General features: G+C 49.0%; 1 protein-coding gene and 1 pseudogene across 5 annotated transcripts in view; one reads left to right on the top strand and one right to left on the bottom strand.

Annotated features, from left to right (window-relative positions):
- The first annotated feature begins 2,953 nt into the window (after positions 1-2,953).
- LOC139176576 (U2 spliceosomal RNA) lies at positions 2,954-3,112 on the top strand (annotated as a pseudogene).
- A 10,537-nt stretch (positions 3,113-13,649) lies between these two features.
- Positions 13,650-19,872, bottom strand: part of LOC109570775 (protein FAM163A) — a 97,389-nt gene continuing 91,166 nt past the window's right edge. For all 5 annotated transcript variants that reach the window (XM_070768522.1, XM_070768521.1, XM_070768520.1 and 2 more), the window contains exons 3-5: positions 18,832-18,852; positions 17,773-17,887; positions 13,650-16,973 (exon numbers count right to left, since the gene is read on the bottom strand). In XM_070768522.1, coding sequence (XP_070624623.1) covers positions 16,563-16,973; positions 17,773-17,865 — 504 coding nt within the window. In that variant the 5' untranslated portion in view covers positions 17,866-17,887; positions 18,832-18,852 and the 3' untranslated portion in view covers positions 13,650-16,562. The remainder of the gene's footprint in view (positions 16,974-17,772; positions 17,888-18,831; positions 18,853-19,872) is intronic.

Below are 19,872 nucleotides of genomic sequence, written 5' to 3'. Positions count from 1 at the left end.
TAAAAAGTCTACAAATAACAAATGCTGCAGAGGCTGTGGGAAAAAAGGGAACCCTCCTACACTGTTGGTGAGAATGTAAGTTGGTGCTGTCACTGTGGAAACCAATATGGCGCTTCCTCAGAAAACTAAAAATAGAGCTGCTGTATGATCCTGCAATCCCACTCCTGGGCATATACCCAGACAAAACTAAATCAAAAAGATACATGCACCTCGATGTTCATAGCAGCACTATTCACAATAGCCAAGACTTGGGAACAACCTAAATGTCAATTGACAGGTGAATGGATAAGGAAGATGTGGTAGATATATACAATGGAATATTACTCAGCCATAGAAAAGGATGAAGCATCATTTGCAGAAACATGGATGGACCTAGAGATGATCATACTAAGCTAAGTAAGTCAGATGGAGAAAGACAAATACCATACGCTTGCCTGTGAAATATAAAATGACATGGTCTGAAAAACAGAAACAGGCTCACAAACTTAGAATACAGAATTGTGGTTGCCAAGGGGGAGGGGGGTGGGGAAGGGAAGGATTGGGAGTTTGGGGTTAACAGATACAAGCTATTATATATAAGACAGATGAACAACAAAGTCCTATTATATAGCACAGGGAACAATATTTAATATCCTAAACTATAATGGGAAAGAATATGAAGAATGTATATATAACTGAATCACTTTGCCACATAGCAGAAATTAATGCAATGTAAATCAACTATACATCAATAAAATTAGAAACAAAACAAAGCCAGGTTCAAAAGCAACAGATGCACCTTTGAGGATCAGAAACTGTGCAAACAAAGTGGTAAGTGGGGCTGAAGCCACAGGCCTGCTGGGCCCTGCATCCAGTCAGGCAGAGGCTTCTGGGTGCTTAGAACCCAGTGCCCCATGTGAGGCGCACCAGGTTAGTTGTATAAACAAGACAGCTGATAGCCAAGCCCTGCAAAATTGGTATTGTTGTCCACAAAACAGAGTAATTCTTTGCTTCAAGCAGCTTTTTAAGAAAACACCTTGTTTGACTGCCTCTTATAAGTGCACTGCCAGTCAGTTTCATAATTTCTTATATTCCATGTAGTTTGACTGGAGAAAGTTAATTTAAAAAGTCCCCACTATCTTTCTGATTATAGCCAGTAGTTCCATTACTTGATGTGGGGCTATAATTATTCATCAGACACATTACTGAACAGTGTGAACAAAAGCTACACACTTCTGGTTACTAAATCACCATCCTGGTCTGTTGTCAGCGATATGGCATCACATTTTATCAATTTTTCATTCATTTATTTATGAGTTTCACAGAGATGGTAAGCCACATGTAGAATACTCCCCAGGTAAAATCTAGAGCAAATGGTTTTTAGAAGAATGTCAATACATTCTCTGGAAACTAGAGAAAAAGTAACAAAACAAAAACTTCAACAATTACATTTAATTTGAAAATTTTATACAGCAGCAATCAGAATGAACAGGAGCTGGGACTTCCCTGGTGGTCCAGTGATTAAGAATCTGCCTTCCAATACAGGGAACATGGGTTCAATCCCTGGTTAGGGAACCAGAATCCCACATGCCACGGGACAACTAAGCCAGCACACCACAGCTACAGAGCTCTTGCGCTCTGGAGCCCCCATGCCGCAACTAGAGAGCACCCGGAACACTGCAGGGAAAGATCCCACCTGCCGCAACTGAAGACCCAACACAGCCAAATAAATTAAAAATATATATACAGGAGCCACAATAGAGGAGCTGGTGCCATTTTTTAAAAAATTTATATTATTGGTAGGTACAGGAAGAGAAACTATTTTCCCTCTTTCTTTAATTAAAAATCAGATCAGATCAGTCACTCATTCGTGTCTGACTGTTTGCGACCCCATGAATCGCAGCACGCCAGGCCTCCCTGTCCATCACCAACTCCCGGAGTTCACTCAGACTCATGTCCATCGAGTCAGTGATGCCATCCAGCCATCTCATCCTCTGTCGTCCCCTTCTCCTCGTGCCCCCAATCCCTCTCAGCATCAGAGTCTTTTCCAATGAGTCAACTCTTCGCATGAGGTGGCCAAAGTACTGGAGTTTCAGCTTTAGCATCATTCCTTCCAAAGAAATCCCAGGGCTGATCTCCTTCAGAATGGACTGGTTGGATCTCCTTGCAGTCCAAGGGACTCTCAAGAGTCTTCTCCAACACCACAGTTCAAAAGCATCAATTCTTCGGCGCTCAGCCTTCTTCACAGTCCAACTCTCACATCCATACATGACCACAGGAAAAACCATAGCCTTGACTAGATGGACCTTTGTTGGCAAAGTAATGTCTCTGCTTTTGAATATGCTATCTAGGTTGGCCATAACTTTCCTTCCAAGGAGTAAGCATCTTTTAATTTCGTGGCTGCAGTCACCATCTGTAGTGATTTTGGAGCCCCCAAGAATAAAGTCTGACACTGTTTCCACTGTTTCCCCATCTATTTCCCATGAAGTGGTGGGACCAGATGCCATGATCTTCGTTTTCTGAATGAGTCCTCAATAATTACTCCATGTGAACTCAAGGTAATAGTCTTTCTATAGAGTTGTCTTTAAACTTCATGCCTGAATTAGCAAATTTAAACAAAGAAGGAAAGTACGTTTTAGAATAGCCATCAGTTTGGTGGGTTTTATTTAGTGATGAAAGTTTGGGGCAGATTTACCAAGAGGTTAGCCATTCCAATTACCAAAAAAAAAAAAACAACCCAGCATAGATAAAATGTATATTTCTTCAATCAGATTTTTACCATAATGCTTCCTGAGTGAGATCAGGAATCCTCAGAAATTTCTCAGAAAGCAAGAAAAGCAGAAGCACAGATGAATTCACCATCAGTCCACCATGATGTCAAAACCACTAACGATTCTTTTCATATGACCAAATGTCCCCTTGTATTATTAAATGAGTATTATTTAATATTAGTTAGCATTTATATTGTACTTCTACTGCTTCTCGGCCTTTTGGCTAAGATCAAGTGTAGTATATTGTACTTCTGTGCATCATATACCTTGTCCTTTATTATATCTGATTCATAGGTGTTTTATACATAATTTTGGAATTATTTCCTTCCCATAATACTTCAATGTAGCAAAGTTGACATCTTATTTTTAACACATCTGTGCAAGATGTGAAAAATTCCTAGTAAGTCTAAAAGAAAAAAAAAAAAAAAAAAAAACTCTTGACCTAAATGGAAATAAATACCTTTTATCAAGTCCAACTTCATACTGCTAGCTGCACGACAGGCCAATAGGCTGAGAGATGAGCTGTTGGGGCAAGGAATAGTGACTTTATTCCCGAAGCCAGAGACTAAGATAACGAACTCATATGGCAAAAAACTATCTTACCTGAGTTAGAATCAGGCTTCTTTTATACTAAAAAGGGAGGGTGTAAAGTCAAGCACTTCCTGGTTCCCATCAGCCTCTGGAGGGGACGTGTTAATTTCTTCCTCCCTGCAGTCATTCACACGTGGACCTGGTCAGGATGATTCCTCTGAGCTAAACAAAGGTGTTTTAGCTTAATGCTCATTATCTGGGAGGCAAGGTTCCCAGAGTTGGGCCATTATGTGTATTTAAGCTTATAGGCAACATCCCCTTAGTGATTAGTTTATAAGAGAACACAAAGGTTCTTCCCTATTACACACCTAAAAATTAAATGTAGTTTTTAAAGACTAGGTTGTTAACTAATAGCACCCCAAATAATCATAGGAAGATAGAATAGTAGAATTACGATATCTAATCTCTCATCTGCTTTGAATTACTTACATTTTCCCCAGGTTTATGAGGTACAATTGGAAAATAAAATTATATATATTTCAAGTGTACAACATGATAATTTGATATATGTATATTGTGAAATGATCACCACAGATCAGATCAGTCACTCAGTCATGTCCGACTCTTTGCAACCCCATGAATCGCAGCACGCCAGGCCTCCCTGTCCATCACCAACTCCCAGAGTTCACCCAGACTCACATCCATCGAGTCAGTGATGCCATCCAGCCATCTCATCCTCTGTCATCCCCTTCTCCTCTTGCCCCCAATCCCTCCCAGCATCAGAGTCTTTTCCAATGAGTTAACTCTTTGCATGAGGTGGCCAAAGTACTGGAGTTTCAGCTTTAGCATCATTCCTTCCAAAGAAATCCCAGGGCTGATCTCCTTCAGAATGGACTGGTTGGATCTCCTTGCAGTCCAAGGGACTCTCAAGAATCTTCTCCAACACCACAGTTCAAATGATCACCACAAATCAAGTTAATTAACATATTCATGACCTTACATATTCACCTTTTTTTGTGTTACGAACACTCAAGATTTACTCTTTTAGAAAATTTCAAGTATAAATGCAGCGTAAGCTACAGTCACATACTGTATTGGATTTCCAGAACTTACATTTTATAGCTGAAAGTTTGTACCTTTTGACTAACATTTCCTCACTATTATTTACATTTTAATAAGTGGTGTTTATCTTAAAAAGAATGTAATGTTATTCTCCTAAAGGTTTAGTTTAGTTGCTAAGTCGTGTCCAACTTTGTGACCCCATGGACTGTAGCCTGCCAGGCTTCTCTGTCTATGGGATTTCCCAGACAGGAGTACTGGAGTGGCTTGCCATTCCAGGGGATCTCCCCAACCCAGGGACTGAACCTGCGTTTTCTGCTTGGTAGGTGGATTCTTTACCACTGCACCACCAGGGAAGCCCCTTAGTTCCCTGTGTGTATGTGTGTGTTAGTTGCACAGTCGTGTCCAATTCTTTGCGACCCTGTGGACGTAGCCCGCCAGGCTCCTCCGTCCATGGGATTTTCCAGGCAAGAATACTGGAGCGGGTTGCCATTTCCACCTGCACCCCATGCAGTGGAAGCGTGGAGTCCTAACCACTGGACTACCAGCGAAACCCAAAGAGCGTGCATGTGTATTTTTTTTGCTGCACCACACAGCATGAGGGATCCTAGTTCTCTAAACAGGGATCACATCTGTGTCCCCTGCAGTGGAATCACAGATTTTTAATCACTGGACCACCAGGGAAGTACTCCCTGCCAGATGGTTTCTAATGGTTGATGGAAGAAATTTTCACATATTGAGATTTGAGGAAGTCTTTCTAGCTTGTACATGATTTGGCTTGAACTTTATGCCAGTTAGGACATTCTGTCTGTGGTCCATCACACGTATATTGTACAGCTGCTCTAACCATTAAAGAAAAGGGTGTGCTGTCCAGAAGTAAATAATGTCTGTTTTGAAGACAGAGATAAATGCCCCACTTCCTGGGACATCAATGCAAGTATTCCTTTGATGATAAGGATCCCTTCCCGGCACCAAGGTTGTACTGACTCACTGGATGTGCTAATCTGTCTTTTTTTTTTTTTTTTTTTTGAAAACTTGAAGGAATGTACCCCGGTCATGTTTGATGTTCTTTGTTCTGATAAGATACAAAACTGCTGAAAACCATGCTTCTCTGGGGTAAATTCCCAGAGCTACTAAGAAGCTGTCTTCTGGGCTATAATTCTCAGTTTGGCTTGAATAAAACGCCCCTCTATTTTTAGATTGGTTATTGATTATTTGCATTGACAGTACATTGAGGTGAGGGTGATTATGTGACCTCTGACTGCCCTCTATCCCTAGGAGTCTGATCCTCACAATGGTATTAACTCTTCCAGTCTATCTTTTTTCTTCTCTCTTTAATTTACCACATTATGTATCTCCACCTTCTCAAGGCTCTAGCACATCCTCTACATATCTGTGCCCACTCTGGTTGAATTTCAATTTGTGTTTACCACCTAAAAATTGCCTTGATTAATGGTTTATGCCCCAGAGACCTAGGACCCATCTGCTATGGATTGAATGCTTTTGTCTCCCCCAATTTTACATATTGAAATCCTATGCATAGTGTGATAATATTAGGAGGCACAGTCTTTAGGGTGTGATTAGGTCATGAGAATGGAGCCCTCCTGATAGGATTGAAGAGGCCCCAGAGAGCTCTCTAGTTCCTTCCACAATATGAGGACACAGTGTAAGATGGACATCCATGAACCAGGAAGCGGGCCCTCCCCAGACATCAGATTTGATAGTACCTTGATCTTGAGCGTCCCAGTCTCCAGAACTGTGAGGAATAAATGTTTACTGTTTAAGCTAGCTATCTATGGTAATTTGTCAGCCCGAGCTAAGACACTGTCCTTAGCAATTTCACTCTTTCTAACATGAGGACAAAGTCTGGCAGGAAAGAAACGCTGAGGCTGCTATCTACTTCCTAAAGTAACGAAGCCACATTTGACAGGCGGATGGACGCCCCTGCCCGGCTTTGACCATGCCAATATGAAGACAATGGACTCCATCTTATACTCTTTGAGTATCCACTCGACTTTTTGTCTTTTTTAAATTTTTTGGCCATGCTACATAGCATGTGGGATCTTAGTTCCCTGATCAGGGATTGAACCCATGCCTCCTGTATTGGAAGCATGGAATCTTACTTAACCACTGGACTGCCAGAGAAGTCCCTCCACTCTGTGTTTTAGTTAAGGGCAAGTAAATACCTGGAAAGTTTAGTATTTTACCTGTGAAATATGTGTTAATTTTCTATCCTAGAATATAACCCGCTTGAGGACAAGGGTGGTACTTTTCATTTTTCTCTCTCTAACTCTTAGCACAATGCTTAGCACCTAGTGCTCCATCCCCAGCAAATGGTAGTTGAATGAAGAGTTTTGCCTATGTTAGCCCTGCTCTCTCATGACTGTTTTCCTCCATTTGTGCTTTTTCCCCACCTAGCTCAGCCTGGGAGCACTTTGGTCAGAGTTGGAGTTGGAGTTGGGTCACACAGCTCAAAGCTATGGACATGGCTGCAGAGCGAAGCACTTGGCTCACCAGAGAATAGTTTCTGGCCCCTTGCCTTCATTTAGAACTTTCTGCCACATACCGATTTCTGAAGGTTACAAATGTGTCAGATTTCTGACAACCAGGAAGTTTTGTCTTTGCTGAAATGTGAATTCACTTGAATGGATTTAGATAACCAGTAGGTTCCTTGCACTTTGGCTTTGAGCTTCTTTGCCTAGAATCTCCTTAAAAAGTGGACTTGAATTACTAAAACGAAATGAATGAAATAATTGTATAGTCTAGATAGTCTAAATCCCTCATTTTACAGATTAGGGAACTGAGGGACTAAGTGACCACTTAAGGATATGTGTTTACTAGTGCAAAACTGAGACCAGAACCCAGATCCTGCGCCCTTGGCCCCACTGCCCTCTCTAGGGGAGAAACCTAGCAAATGAACTAGAGAAGCACAGTGTTAAAAGAACCTACTGTGACATCAAAAATATAGCATGTGGCACTCAAAGCCAGTGCACTGGGACAACCCTGAGGGATGGGATGGGGAGTGAGGGTTCAGGATGGGGGACACATGTACACCCATGGCTGATTCATGTCAATGTATGGCAAAACCCACTACAGTATTATAAAGTAATTAGCTTCCAATTAAAATAAAATAAAATATCACAAAAAGTATAGCATGTTGGGGTGAGAGGGGGTGGATAAAAAGGTAGAGCTTTAGCATGCATTTGAACTTGTCATCAACTTAAAAAAAGTAAAATTTGCAGTTATGAGATAAAAAGACCTGGAGATGTAATGTGCAGCATGGTCACTACAGTTAATAATTATGTATTTTAAAAAATTACTGAGGACTACCCTGGTGGTCCAGTGGCTAAGACTCTGCGTTCCCAATGCAGGAGGCCCGGGTTCAATCTCTGGTCAGGCAGCTAGATCCCACATACCACAACGAAAACCCAGTGCAGCCAAGTAAGTATTTTAAAAATTACTGTATTGCATTTGGGAAAGTTGCTAAGAGAATAGATCTTAAAATCTCATCACAAGAAACAACAAATGTGTCGCCATATGTGGTAATGGACATTAAATTTATAGCAGTGATCATTAAATTATGTTGTACACCTAAAACTAATACAGTGTTATATGTCAATTATATCTCAAATAAATAGGTAAATAAATAAATCCACTATTGAACTAACACCACTGAATTGTATACCTCGAAATGTTTAAAACTGTAAATTTTATGTTATAGAAAATTTACCACAACAGAAAGCAATTCAAAAAATATTTATCTGATATGAACCTATGTGAGTTGACACTGTTTTTCCCTTTAGTCTTCTGCCTGCTGGTCTTGTGGAGAGAAAATTGCTCCAAACTTGTAGCACAGAAGCCCCTTTGCCTGTGGAGAGCCGGCACGCATGAGCCGTGACCCAGCCCCAGAGCTGGGAGAGTCCAAACGCGGCAACATCTGAAGAGACTCCTGACCACTTGGCATCTCTTCAGATCTGAGCACAGGCCTCAGCAGGCTTGCCCCAAGGGCTCTGCTCATAGCCAGGTATGTACCTGCATATGACTGCCCGGAGGGTACTTGCTATTCTCAGACAGTCTGGTATAATTTAACTGAAAGAAAACACTTTTCAAAATATAAAGTTACCAGAGGAAAGTAACATAACCAGGTATATATTCAAAGAGGCTTCCCAGGTAGCGCCAGTGGTAAAGAATCTGCCTGCCAATGCAGGAGACATAAGAGACATGGGTTTGGTCCCTGAATCGGGAAGATCCCCTGCAGGAGGGCATGACAACACACTCCAGTATTCTTGCCTGGAGAATCACATGGACAGAGGAGCCTGGAGGGCTACAGTCCATAGGCTCACACAGCGTGGGTCACGACTGAAGCAACCTACCACGTGCGTACACTGGAAAGTTTTGTTTCTGCCTTCATCTCGCCAATTCCCTCTCCCTTCCAATAGGAAGCCATTTTCCTGTGTGTGTGTGTGCGTGTGTGCGTGTGTGCGTGTGTGTGTATTCCTCCAGTGTCAGACATTTTATATTACCACTTTTTTCCCTCTCCGAAAACACTCGATTCTTAATTTTTCTCTTTTGGGTTCCTCCTCATTCACTGACACCAGCTCACGACTCCTTCCTAGATGCGAAGACAAGGGACCACAGGCAGTGGGAGGGAGGCAGAGGAAGGGGAGGGTGAGGGGGCTGGTGAGACCCTTGATCTCTATGTCGGGGTCTGGGGTTTAGGTCTTCTGATCATTCTAGGTTCCTTGGTTGGGCCCTACATGTTTGCAGAAAGAACTCAGATGTTGTGAGGAGGGTTAGGCCTCAGTTATGAATTTAGGAGATTTGATTAGACCCAGAACATGGATCTTCTCAGGGGAAAGATCTTTTGTTAGGAGTAAGGATGTAATTCCCAATGGGTAGAAAGAAAATCTCTGGCCTAAGGCAAAACCCAGCCCAGGAGGATATATAGATACTGTGATGGGTTGGCGTGGGTGTGGGGCCTGACCTGTACCTGCAGGCAGGCCAGCACTGGAGCTCAGATGTCCAGTCCCCCAGTTTCTGGACGTTCACCTCTGTGAAGACTGAACCTGTCCTGCCCACTGGGTGGAGCAGGCCTGGGAGCCAGTGAGCTCAGGGCAACGGCTGCCTTGCCTACCTGCCAGCTCCAAGCTATGGCTGGGGTTCCTTGCTGGTGGTAGTGATGGTGTGTGTAAGAAGGAGTCAGGGGTTGCTTCATGACAGGATGGAGAGGAAATTGGGGAGTCAAGTGCTCTCCTGGAGGCCTGGGCAGATTGTCCCCCTGAGACCAATTACCCTTGGAAAAGGACCATCTTGGGAAGCAGGCTCACTTAGGATTGTGGGGGGCAGTTTGATGGAGAAAGGGGGACTTCCGCCATGTTTAGGGCTGGGACTCTGCATGGATGTTCATCTCCTAAGTTTCAGGAAGAGTTCATGGCTGCCCAACAAATGGATTACAAGGCAGAAAATATTATCCTTAAGAATATTCATGAGAAGTGTGTTATTCCTGGATGCATTTGAACTTTTTTGTTAGACAATGCTTTCACAGATTTGGTGAGTGTTGAAATTTTTCACAGCCTGTGTGTGGTTGTTTTTGACGATCTTGCCTTTTAGACATTAGAAGGTGGAGGTGCCATTCTCTACCCTCCTTCCAGCCTCCACCAGGGCCCTGCCCTGCTCAGGATTCCTGCCAGAAGGAAAGTTCAAGACACTCCCTCCCTGCAGAGTAAGCCATGGCCTCCTCACTACACTGATATTGTGGGCAACAGCACCGATTGGTTATCTGGAGAAGATCTGTTCCCTGGTTGGGTCCTATGTTTGGGAAGAGTTCAGAGAACTTTGTGAGGAGGGTCAGGCTTCTGTTGAACCTTGCGTTGTTTAGTTAGGTCCAGAACAGAACTCGTGATTAAAGTGTCAACATTACTTCCCTGGTGGCTCAGCTGATAAAGAATCTGCCTGCAACACAGGAAACCCAGGTTTGATCCCTGGGTTGGGAAGATTACCTGGAGAAGGGAATGGCTACCCACTCCAGTATTCTTGCCTGGAGAACGCCATGGACAGAGGAGCCTGGTGGATTACAGTCCACCTGGTTGCAAAGAGTTGGACACGACTGAGCACCTAACACTCACTTTTTTACACTCATAGGTTCCCTTTCCTCCCATCTAAAAGTACCCTGTAGGGACTTCTCTATTGATCCAGTGGTTAGAACTCTGTGCTTCCATTGCAGGGAGAACTGGTTTAATTCCCGAGCAAGGAATTAAGATCCTGCATGCCACATCCAAAAAAAGATAAAAGGTACAGGATTGTAAGCCCCTGATGTAAAGGATGTATTTTTGCTTTACTTTGGTTACCTGATGCAAAGAACTGACTCATTGGAAAAAACCTTGATGCTGGGAAAGACTGAAGGCAGGAGAAGGGGATGACAAAGGATGAGATGGTTGGATGGCAACACTGACTCAATGGACATGAGTTTGAGCAAGCTCCAGGAGTTGGTGATGGACATGGAAGCCTGGCATGCTGCAGTCCATGGGGTCGCAAACAGTCGGACACAACTGAATGGCTGAACTGAACTGAAGCAAAGGGAAAGGGAGGAAAGCAATATGATCTGGCCTGATGAAGCCTTTTCGCACTTGCATCCACAGCAAGACACAGAGGAGGGATGAAGGCAGGCAGGGCAGGAGGTGGGTGGGTGGTGCTTGGTGGCTGTCTGGATCTGGCTGGCCACCCCCCTCTAAGGATGCATGTGGAAGTGGGGCATGGGAATGGTTTGATGCTCTTTTACAGAACTAGTAGAGTTAGGTCCCAGAGTCTTATTTCTCAGCTCTCAGTCTCCTAGTGCCAGTCAAGCGGCCTTAGCTCATTTTGAAGTGGAAACAAGTCCATGGATATATTTCCCCAAATAACTTAGAATTACATGAATAACTTCCCTAAAGTCACGCTTTAAGTGTTATGACAAAAACAGATGAACAGGAGCGCAGCAGGGTTGCAGAGTTGGCTTAGCCTTTTGGAAGCTAAATAGAGAAAGAGGACTTTGATTTTATTTCTTAGGAATTCTCCCTGACCCACCCCCCAGATAGGAGGGATTAGAAATGATGATATGGTGGTTAGCCAGGGAAATAGAGTCCTTCGTGGCCTGTGGGTTATGTTGCAGAGCTCAGCTGTCATTTCCCTTTGTTCTCTGTGGGTTTAGGCAGAACACAAGGAGGGGGACTCAGAGCCGAGTGGAGGTGGTTCCTATAGAGCCCACTTCGAGAGGCAATAGGGTGGGGCGGGTCCCATTCTCCTCTGGTTTCCCGACTCTGTGACAATGCAGATGGTGTCCTACAGAAGTGCATTCCTGTCCCTCCCAGCCAGATGTTGCGACTCCCTCCCTCTACTCTTTCTCCCACTCTCACCTCCCCACCAACACCTGGAGGCCTTCGTCCACGCCTCGACAGAGAAGCCAGGATGTCTAGCAGGTTCTGGGTGAGACTCAGCAGGGCCAGGGATGGACAATTTGGGGAGTCCAGGCTCAAGAGGAAGGGCTGGAGGGGTCCCCTGGACCCCTTCTGACCTGACTTTTGAACCCAAGCCTTGAACTTGAACTTGGAAGCCAATGAAATAAGCACAGAACCCAGCTGAGAGCTGAACTCTTGTATGTATGAATATTCTCTCCCTTATTTGTATAGTTTACTGGGGCAAATGTGAGGCCAAAAGGCAGTCCTAGGTTGATGGGGGCTTCCCAGGTAGCTCAGCTGGTAAAGAATCCGCCTACAATGCAGAAGATCCCGGTTCAATTCCTGGGTCGGGAAGTTCCCCTGGAGAAGGGATAGGCTACCTACACCAGTATTCTTGGGCTTCCCTGGTGGCTCAGGCAGTAAAGAATCTGCCTACAATGTGGGAGGACTGGGTTTGATCCCTGGATTGGGAAGATTCCCTGGAGGAGGGCATGGCAACCCACTCCAGTATTCTTGCCCAGAGAATCCCCATGGACAGAGGAGCCTGTCGGGCTACATGCCATGGGGTTGCAGATTTGGACATGACTGAGTGACTAAGCGCAGCACAGCACAGGTTGATGGGACCCTGGGTCCCTCCAAGAGTCACAGGCAGTTATGGGGAGGGAAGTTCCAAATGAAGGGAGAGGCGGTGATGGGCAGAGAGATGGTCCAGCAGTGTCTGGAAGAGACAGGGAGAGGTGGCGATGGAGGAGAGGCTTCAGAAGTCTTGGCGAGGAGCAGAGATGAAAATGAGCCCAGAGGAGCCTTTCACCCAGATGCCGGAGCGATCCCAGCTGCCTCCACAGCTCCAATTTGAGTCCCCACCAAATCCTTCTAATGACAATGGCTACTGTGCGTGCCGTGCTCACTCACTTTTCAAAGCAATGGAATAAGGCAGGCATCACAAGCTCAATTTTATGGATGAGGAAACTGAGAAGCAGAAAAGTACACCCCGCGGCCTGAGATGCTGGGGAGAGGCGGGGGGTGGGTGAGGGTGTGTGTGGCTGCTCTGTGGGGAGTGGAGGAGGGAGGTGCTCAAGCCTGGGCTGGCTGCCTCAGGTTTTTTTTGTTCCCAGGGGACAGCTGGTGACAGAGCTGTAGCCAACTGCCCCCTGGCTGAGGGTCAAAGGCCTGCCGGGGCAGAGCACCCTGACTCCAGGGGCCTGGGTGCTGCGTGACTCAGGCCAGGTTGCCCGCTGCCCCGCGGGCTGTGTGGTCCTGGGACGAGGCGTGGGTGTCTCTCTTTTTCTCTCTTACACATGTTCACAGACATGTGCACAGCTCCAGCTTCACCCTCGTCCTCCCAGAACACTCCCTTTCGCCCAGAAAGAACCTCCGCCCTGGCTCTCTGGTCCTCACCGCACGCCTCTCACGATATCACCATCCCTGCTGAGCTCAGGAGCGGGTCCCCAGACTCTCTGGCCTTCCCTCCTCAGGCTGTCAGGGTCTCCTCAGGCATCAGAGTTGGGGACTTAAGGCAAACTACAGGGGGGGACACCAGGGCCTGGACAGTGAGGCTTGGGGGGCAGGCTGCTCCCCAGGGAGACTCCCCACCATCAGCCGAAGGCTCCTTCCACCTCAGGAGGCAGCAGCAGCTATGCTTCAATCCCCTTTCCCAACACATGACACATCCCTCCTGGAAGTGAGCTCTGATCAGGGCAAGAAAAGGGATGGGGGGTGGCAGGGGGCACAGCAGAGGGAAGCCGGAAGGGAGAGGAAGCTGGCAGATCTCAGTGCAGAGAAAGGACGCTCTGGGCGCTGAGAAGGGGGTGTTCAGTCTTCAGTCCGTGCCCTGCTGCCCCTTCCCCCAGGTAAAGCACCGAGGACCCTGCGGGGGTTTCTATTTCAAATTTCTCCTTTATTTTGGACATTTGCTTGGTTGTGACTCCAAGTTATCAAAGATGCAGGGCAAGAATTCTGTAGCAGGAGCAGTGAAGTGGAGAGAAAAGTTGGCGGGAGCAGGGGTCTCTGTCTCTCTGCTTCCTCTTTAGGGTGCAGTTTGAAAAGTGTCCAAACAGTGTCCCAGAGCACAGACTCGGTGGCCAAAAAGTACAGTGCAGTGGAGTGGGGTGAGCTTCCTCTTCCACAGGCAAGGTCCTTGCAGCTGCTGGGAGGCTGGCGGGCAACCTCGAGGCTGTGCCCGGAGCAGCGTTGCGCAGTCGGGGCAGGGGGAGCCTCGGCCACCATCTCTCCAATGCCCCAAACTCAGATGTTGACTTATGGGTTGACTGAGGCTGGGGAAGCTCTGGGAGGAGAGAGGGACTGCACGAAGATGCTTTTCACTCCAGGATCTCAAAGAATGAGGGCCAAGAAGCACGTTAAGAGTTGACTGGGTCTTGACTTCTCTGAAGGTGGGAGGTACTAGAATTTTGGGGGTGAGGAGGGACAGCCCCTGATGTGGTTGTGCAACTGTGGAATCCCATGGCAGCAAGACACTGGGGCTGGCCATCAGGAGGAGCTAGGGTAGCCAGGCCCAGCAGCTCACATCAACGGGTGTGCTTAGCCCAGGAAGGGCTGTCAGTGGGATGGGTGTGGGGATGTGAAAGCCACTGTCCCTAAGCTGGTCCCTCTGGGCTCTGGGAGACAGAGCTGACTACCCCCCACTGAAAGCTGCTTCCTAGTAGCAGAGAACTTGAAGTCACCCAGTAGGAGGGTCAAACATGTTGGCTTTTTTCTGATGTTAAAATTGTTTTGCCAGCTAACCCTGCAATGTACTGTGGTCTTGGATTCATCAACATGCATCCGTGCACACGGGATCAGGCAGTTGGAAAGTGTATCCAGCCCCCTGCCAGGACTAGGGCGAGAGAGAGTGGTCTGGCTGGCAGGACTTTTCGGGGAATCCTGGTTTCCTGGAGCACTAAAGGGCCTTCAGAGTCCATCTGGGCGAGTCCCATTTCCCTGGAGGAAATGGGGTCTCAGAGGAGATAAGGGACCGGTCCTCAGAGGACCCAGAGTAACCCAAATGTGACCAGACCCTAGGTCCTCTGGTTCTCAACCCAGTTAGCCTTGATTCCAGATTGAGATGCAAGGTGAGAAGTGCCGAGAGGGATGCAAAGGTGTGGCGAATTCTCTTCCCCTTCATGCCTCCCCCAGCTGCACCCTCCCTTTCTCAGATGCAAAAATCAAAATTCAGCAAAAATTGGCCAAGGGGTCTGCTCCCTTCTTGTCCCACACACTGCAATGACTCAAGAGAGGCTGGGGGTTACTAATGCCCTTAGGAGGGGGTGGGCAGCCATCCCTTACATCAACTGGGACACTCATCAGATGCAGCCACACAAACAGCATAAGGCCACAGCTGAGTTATATCTGGGATCTGGACTTGGGGCTGGAGCGACCCAGCAATAAACAGGCCCTCGTTCAGAGACTGAGGGTTGGGTCAGCAGAGGGAGGGTGGCCAGCGTGGAATCTGATTGCTGAGTCAAATCTGCTCCCATCCTCGGAGCCAGCGCTGCCATCCCTGATGGGAAGACAGGGTGCTGGTCTATGGCCTCACGGCTGGATGCCCAGGTAGGATACCGGGTCTCCGGAGGGGCTTCCATGTGGCAGGATCGTTTCACGGGAGACTCCGAAGGTGCTTCCTGTACCCATCAGTGGCTGCTGTGGCTGCCACCCTGATCACCTGTCACTCCTGCTGTCTGGAGGCTGACTTTCTAGCTGCCACATCACTCTTCTGCTCTGCGGTTCCTGAAGGTGGCAGAGCCCTGGTGAGCGCTGGTGATGGTGGTATGTGTGCACACACCTGGTGGTAACAGGCGTGTGTGTGTGTGTGTGTGCACACACACCAGGTGGTGATGTTTGTACACACTTGGTGGTGACAGATGTGTGTGTGTATACACCTGGGAATGCACAGGTCCTTGCAGGGCCGCATCGAGGCACCACACTCAGCGTGGTGGACCAGGGCCCCAGACACCATCGGCAGGCTCTCCCTCACTAAGCTACTCAAACTCTAGTAACAAAACTTGGAAAAGTTTCAACAGCCGGGATAGCTGGTTCCCAAGGCAGAGAAAGAGGATTTGTGGGGAGACAAGGCTAGACATCCATGTTGGATGCAGGTTATTCCCTGCAAATAACCTCATGCCACGGCCTTTAAAGTCTAGTCGCTGTGTTCCGTGAGGATGGGGGCAAACACAAGCATGTTCAGGAAGTAGCATCTGTGTTGGAACAGCTACCGGAACTGCAGTCTCTAGGAAGCTGAAGTACAAAACGAGATGGTGAACTAGCTCCTGGATTCATTGTGGCAAGCAGGTCCCGAAAAAGCCCTTCAATCCTTGCCCACCCTTCTCGAGTTCTGCCAGGGCCTCAGGTCTGGCCTCTCCCCTTGCCCTCACCCCCCCACTTTCTCCTTTCATCCCCAAGGACTCTGGAGACCTCCGGAGCCTTTGCTTAGCTTCCCCTGGGCTCCTGCTCGTCTCCTCAGAGTCTGGCAAAGCCAGGGGACAGAGGTAAGTGTGAGGGCTGTGGCCACGCTGGCCTGGCCGGAGAAAAGTCCCAGCAGAGACACCGGCCAGGCTGCCAACATGACCTGTCAGGCCCCCTTCCTCTGGGCCATGGGGCCAGCCCCTGCCCTGGTTCTCAATGCCCTCAACAGCCTGAATCCAGGTGAGCCTTCCACTGTGGGGCAAGGAGAGCCAGAAAAACTGAGAAGGTCCTTGCAGGCTGTGGGAAGGGTCGTCCACTGTCCCCATTGATGATCCTGGGTGGGGAGCAGCCGTGTTGGTGTGTGTTGGGGGCGGGTCAGGGGTGAAAGGGGTTACACGTCTGTACTAATAGCCCTTGGATTGGTGAAGGCCTCGCGCCCAGAGCCTGGCCACGTCACCGGGTAACTCTGGGGCGCTGCCACTTGGAGAGATGGGGGTCCCCCCTCCTTGTAGTAGGTGGGAGCAAAGGAGAGCCTCTCGCCTCCGCCCCCGTTGGGCACCATGTCAGCCGTCCGTATGTAAAAGGGGGAGCTGTATGGGGAGCAGGCGGTGCAGTGGCCGGCCGCCACCCTGCACGGCTGGCCGCAGGGCTCGCCGGGGACGGGCGCCAGGCTGCCTCGGCCGTCCAGAGCCTGGGAGCTGCAGGCATTGCAGGCGGGGCCTCTGGGGTGTGTGGGCAGGTCGTGCTCCTCCTCCCCTTCCTCGTCTGCATCCTCCGCTCTGCTCTTCTTGCAGCAGTAATACTGAGGGGAGAGAGGGGAGGGCTGCCTGAGGGCGGGGTGCTCCCCTCTGAGTATGCGCAGATACCCGCGCCCCTGCTCCGCCGAGGACCCTGCCCAAGCCCTTGGTCAACCCTGGATATACAAGTCAACACCAGGAGCCCACGGTCCACAGCGAAGTCCTCCCGGCCCCGCAAGATCAGTTCTTCTCGCTTCCTCCACCTACTTCCTGTGTATTAACTCCAGGTGGCTGTTGAGAGGCTTCCCAGCTGGCGCTAGGGGTAAAGAACCCACCTGCCAATGCAGGAGACTTAAGAGATGCGGGTTCGATCGCTAGGTGGGAAAGATTTCCTGGAGAAGGAAATGGCAACCCACTCCAGTATTCTTGCCTGGAGAATCCCATGGACAGAGGAGCCTGGCGGGCTACAGTCCATGGGGAAGCAAAGAGTCGGACACGACTGAGCAACTTAGCATGCACGTGGTTGAGAGAGGCGGGGAGGCAGAGAGGGAGGGACATACAGATTCCACTGAGCCCAGGCTGGGGTGCTGGGAGCTGCTTTCAGTCTCCCCACAGCGGTGTCCTTCCCACTAATCCTGAAATCTCAGACCTCTGGGAGACACCACACAAGGAGCCGGTGCTTTCCCAGCTCACTGTCTCGGGTGCCCAGAGTATGCAGGCTGAAGAAAAGCTCCTTTCTGACCACCCTGCAAGGTCCAGCCCCCTCAACATAAGCCTCCCGCTTTCTAGGCTTGGGGCTTTGTCGCCTCCACGCTGGGGAAGTGGTTTGCTGGCGGCCTGTGGCCCTGGGCCCCGGGCACTGACCTGGAGCCTACAGTAGCACAGGACGGCAATGATGCAGAGGAGGATGACCGTAGCTAGGATTCCGCCAGTGATCACAACTGTTCCCGCTGTCATCCGCCCGACGCCCCATCAAACTCTGCAAAGACACGTGGGGGAGAGGTGAGGGCAGCTGACCTTCCTCAGCTGGAGGCATGGTGGGGAGGGGGGACCTGAGAGCAGGGAGGGCCCCGGGGGTGGGACGCCAGGAGCTTCCTGCAGACTCAGCGGCCAGGCCAGCCTAACCTGGGACTCACAGCTGCGGGAGGGAAGAGAGGCGGAGGAGAGCTGACTGGCGGTGTAATTCTGCTCCCTGTTTCCATCTAGTTTCAAAGGTTCTTGCTGTCTTTCTGCTTTAATTCTCCTCTCCCCGTGCCCCCCACCCCATGGGACTAAGACACGGAGAATAAATAGCTTCTGTTTCTGAGGGCTTAGCCTGTGTGAGGCACTGTGCTGAGCACGCCCCTGGTTATCTCAGTTAATCTTCAAAATCACCTTTCGAGATAGTTGTTAATTATCCCTGCTTTACTCACAATGAGCTGAGGCTCTACTTGGTCTGGCTGAGAGTCCACCCAGCCTGGTTCACCCCCAGTGGCCAGGCTCTTGATCACTGCCCTCTGGGGCACAAACACCCATGGTCCCCGAGCCCTTGACGTAGGTGGAAGGCACAGGGTCTGAGCCTCAGAAGTTCCACTTGGTTCTGCCCTGGCTCCAACCCACACTCATTCGGGTGGCATCTGTCCTCTCTTTCCAACTCATACAGGAAACAAGGGCAAGGTGAGCTCAGAGGGAGCCGGCAGGCACATTCCAGCTCCTGGAAGGTTGGGGAGAGGCTGGGGAGACAAGTCCTGCTAAGGGGGGCTGGGTGGGGCAGAGGCATGCTCTGGATGTGAGGCTGTCTGATGGCTGACTCCCCTTTCAGGTCACTGGACAAAGATTCTCGATCCCCCCAGGCACACAGGGACCAAGGCTGACTCTGCCAATGGAGCAGGAGGATGGGAGGAGACTTGGCATCTTGAGGACAGAATGACCGCAAGCACTTACGTTCATAAAGGGAACGGTGACCTGCAAGACAACAAAAGAGACGGAGATGATGTTAGAAGAGTGTCATCCTGAAAAAGGCCCCAAGGGTTAGATTAGTCGCTGGGCTCCACCTCACCTCACCCGGCTCTCCCGGGTGCTCTGTCATCAGTAGGCCCACTGGTCCCAGATCTGAGTCTCCAGCTTGCAGCTTGAACCCAATTGTGACAGGCCAAGTCATTACCCTGTCTTCCAGTGGGCGCCCCCACCTCTGCCGACCTCTGAGTTACCGGTTCTACTGGAGCTGCCACAAAGGGTTTTACAGGTTGTTGCTCTCTCAAAGGGCAAGCGGGGGCTGGAACACCAGCTGCTCAGGAAGTCGTGTGGTCTGCTGTATCCACCTGGGGAAGGGGTGCCTTTCCTCACCCAGAGACACCATCTGCTCTTCACCATTGTGCTCCTGGAGCCTGGCAGGCACTGGCACTGCTTCTAACTCACTCAAAGATGCTCACAGTGTGGTCTGTGGATCAGTCCAGGCAGCACCTGGGAGCTGGTTAGATACGTAGCACCTCAGGCCCCTCCACCAGCCGAAGGAGTCAGAACGTGTGTTTTAACAAGGCCCCAGGTGATTATCTGCACATTGGAGTTTGACAAGGTTGTGGCGCATTCCCCTAGGTGCCCAGAGTTTCTTCTTTTAAAATGTTTATTTGTTGATAAATAAATAAGCATTTCTTTTTAATGTTTAAAATAAGTGTTACCACTCTTCGTTGCTGCACACGGGCTTCCTCCAGGTGCGGTGAGTGAGGACTTGTCTTTGTTGCGGTGCACAGGCTTTTGCTGCCATGGCTTCTCTTACTGCACAGCATGGGCTCCAGGCACACGAGCTTCAGCTCAGCAGTTGTGGGACACAAGCTTAGCTGCTCCGTGGCGTGCGGGATCTTCCTGGACTGGGGATGGAACCTGTGTCCCCTGCATTGGATTCTTGACCACTGGACTACCAGGGAAGTCCTTGCCCAGACTTTCAAATCCTCCAATTATTTGGCTTCTTCCAATCTTCTATTCTTC

Source organism: Bos indicus, chromosome 16 (genome assembly GCF_029378745.1).
Source record: "Bos indicus isolate NIAB-ARS_2022 breed Sahiwal x Tharparkar chromosome 16, NIAB-ARS_B.indTharparkar_mat_pri_1.0, whole genome shotgun sequence".
Classification (NCBI taxonomy): Eukaryota; Metazoa; Chordata; class Mammalia; order Artiodactyla; family Bovidae; genus Bos; species Bos indicus.
Note: the sequence above shows the minus strand (reverse complement) of the source record. Positions and strands in the feature narration are given on the sequence as shown.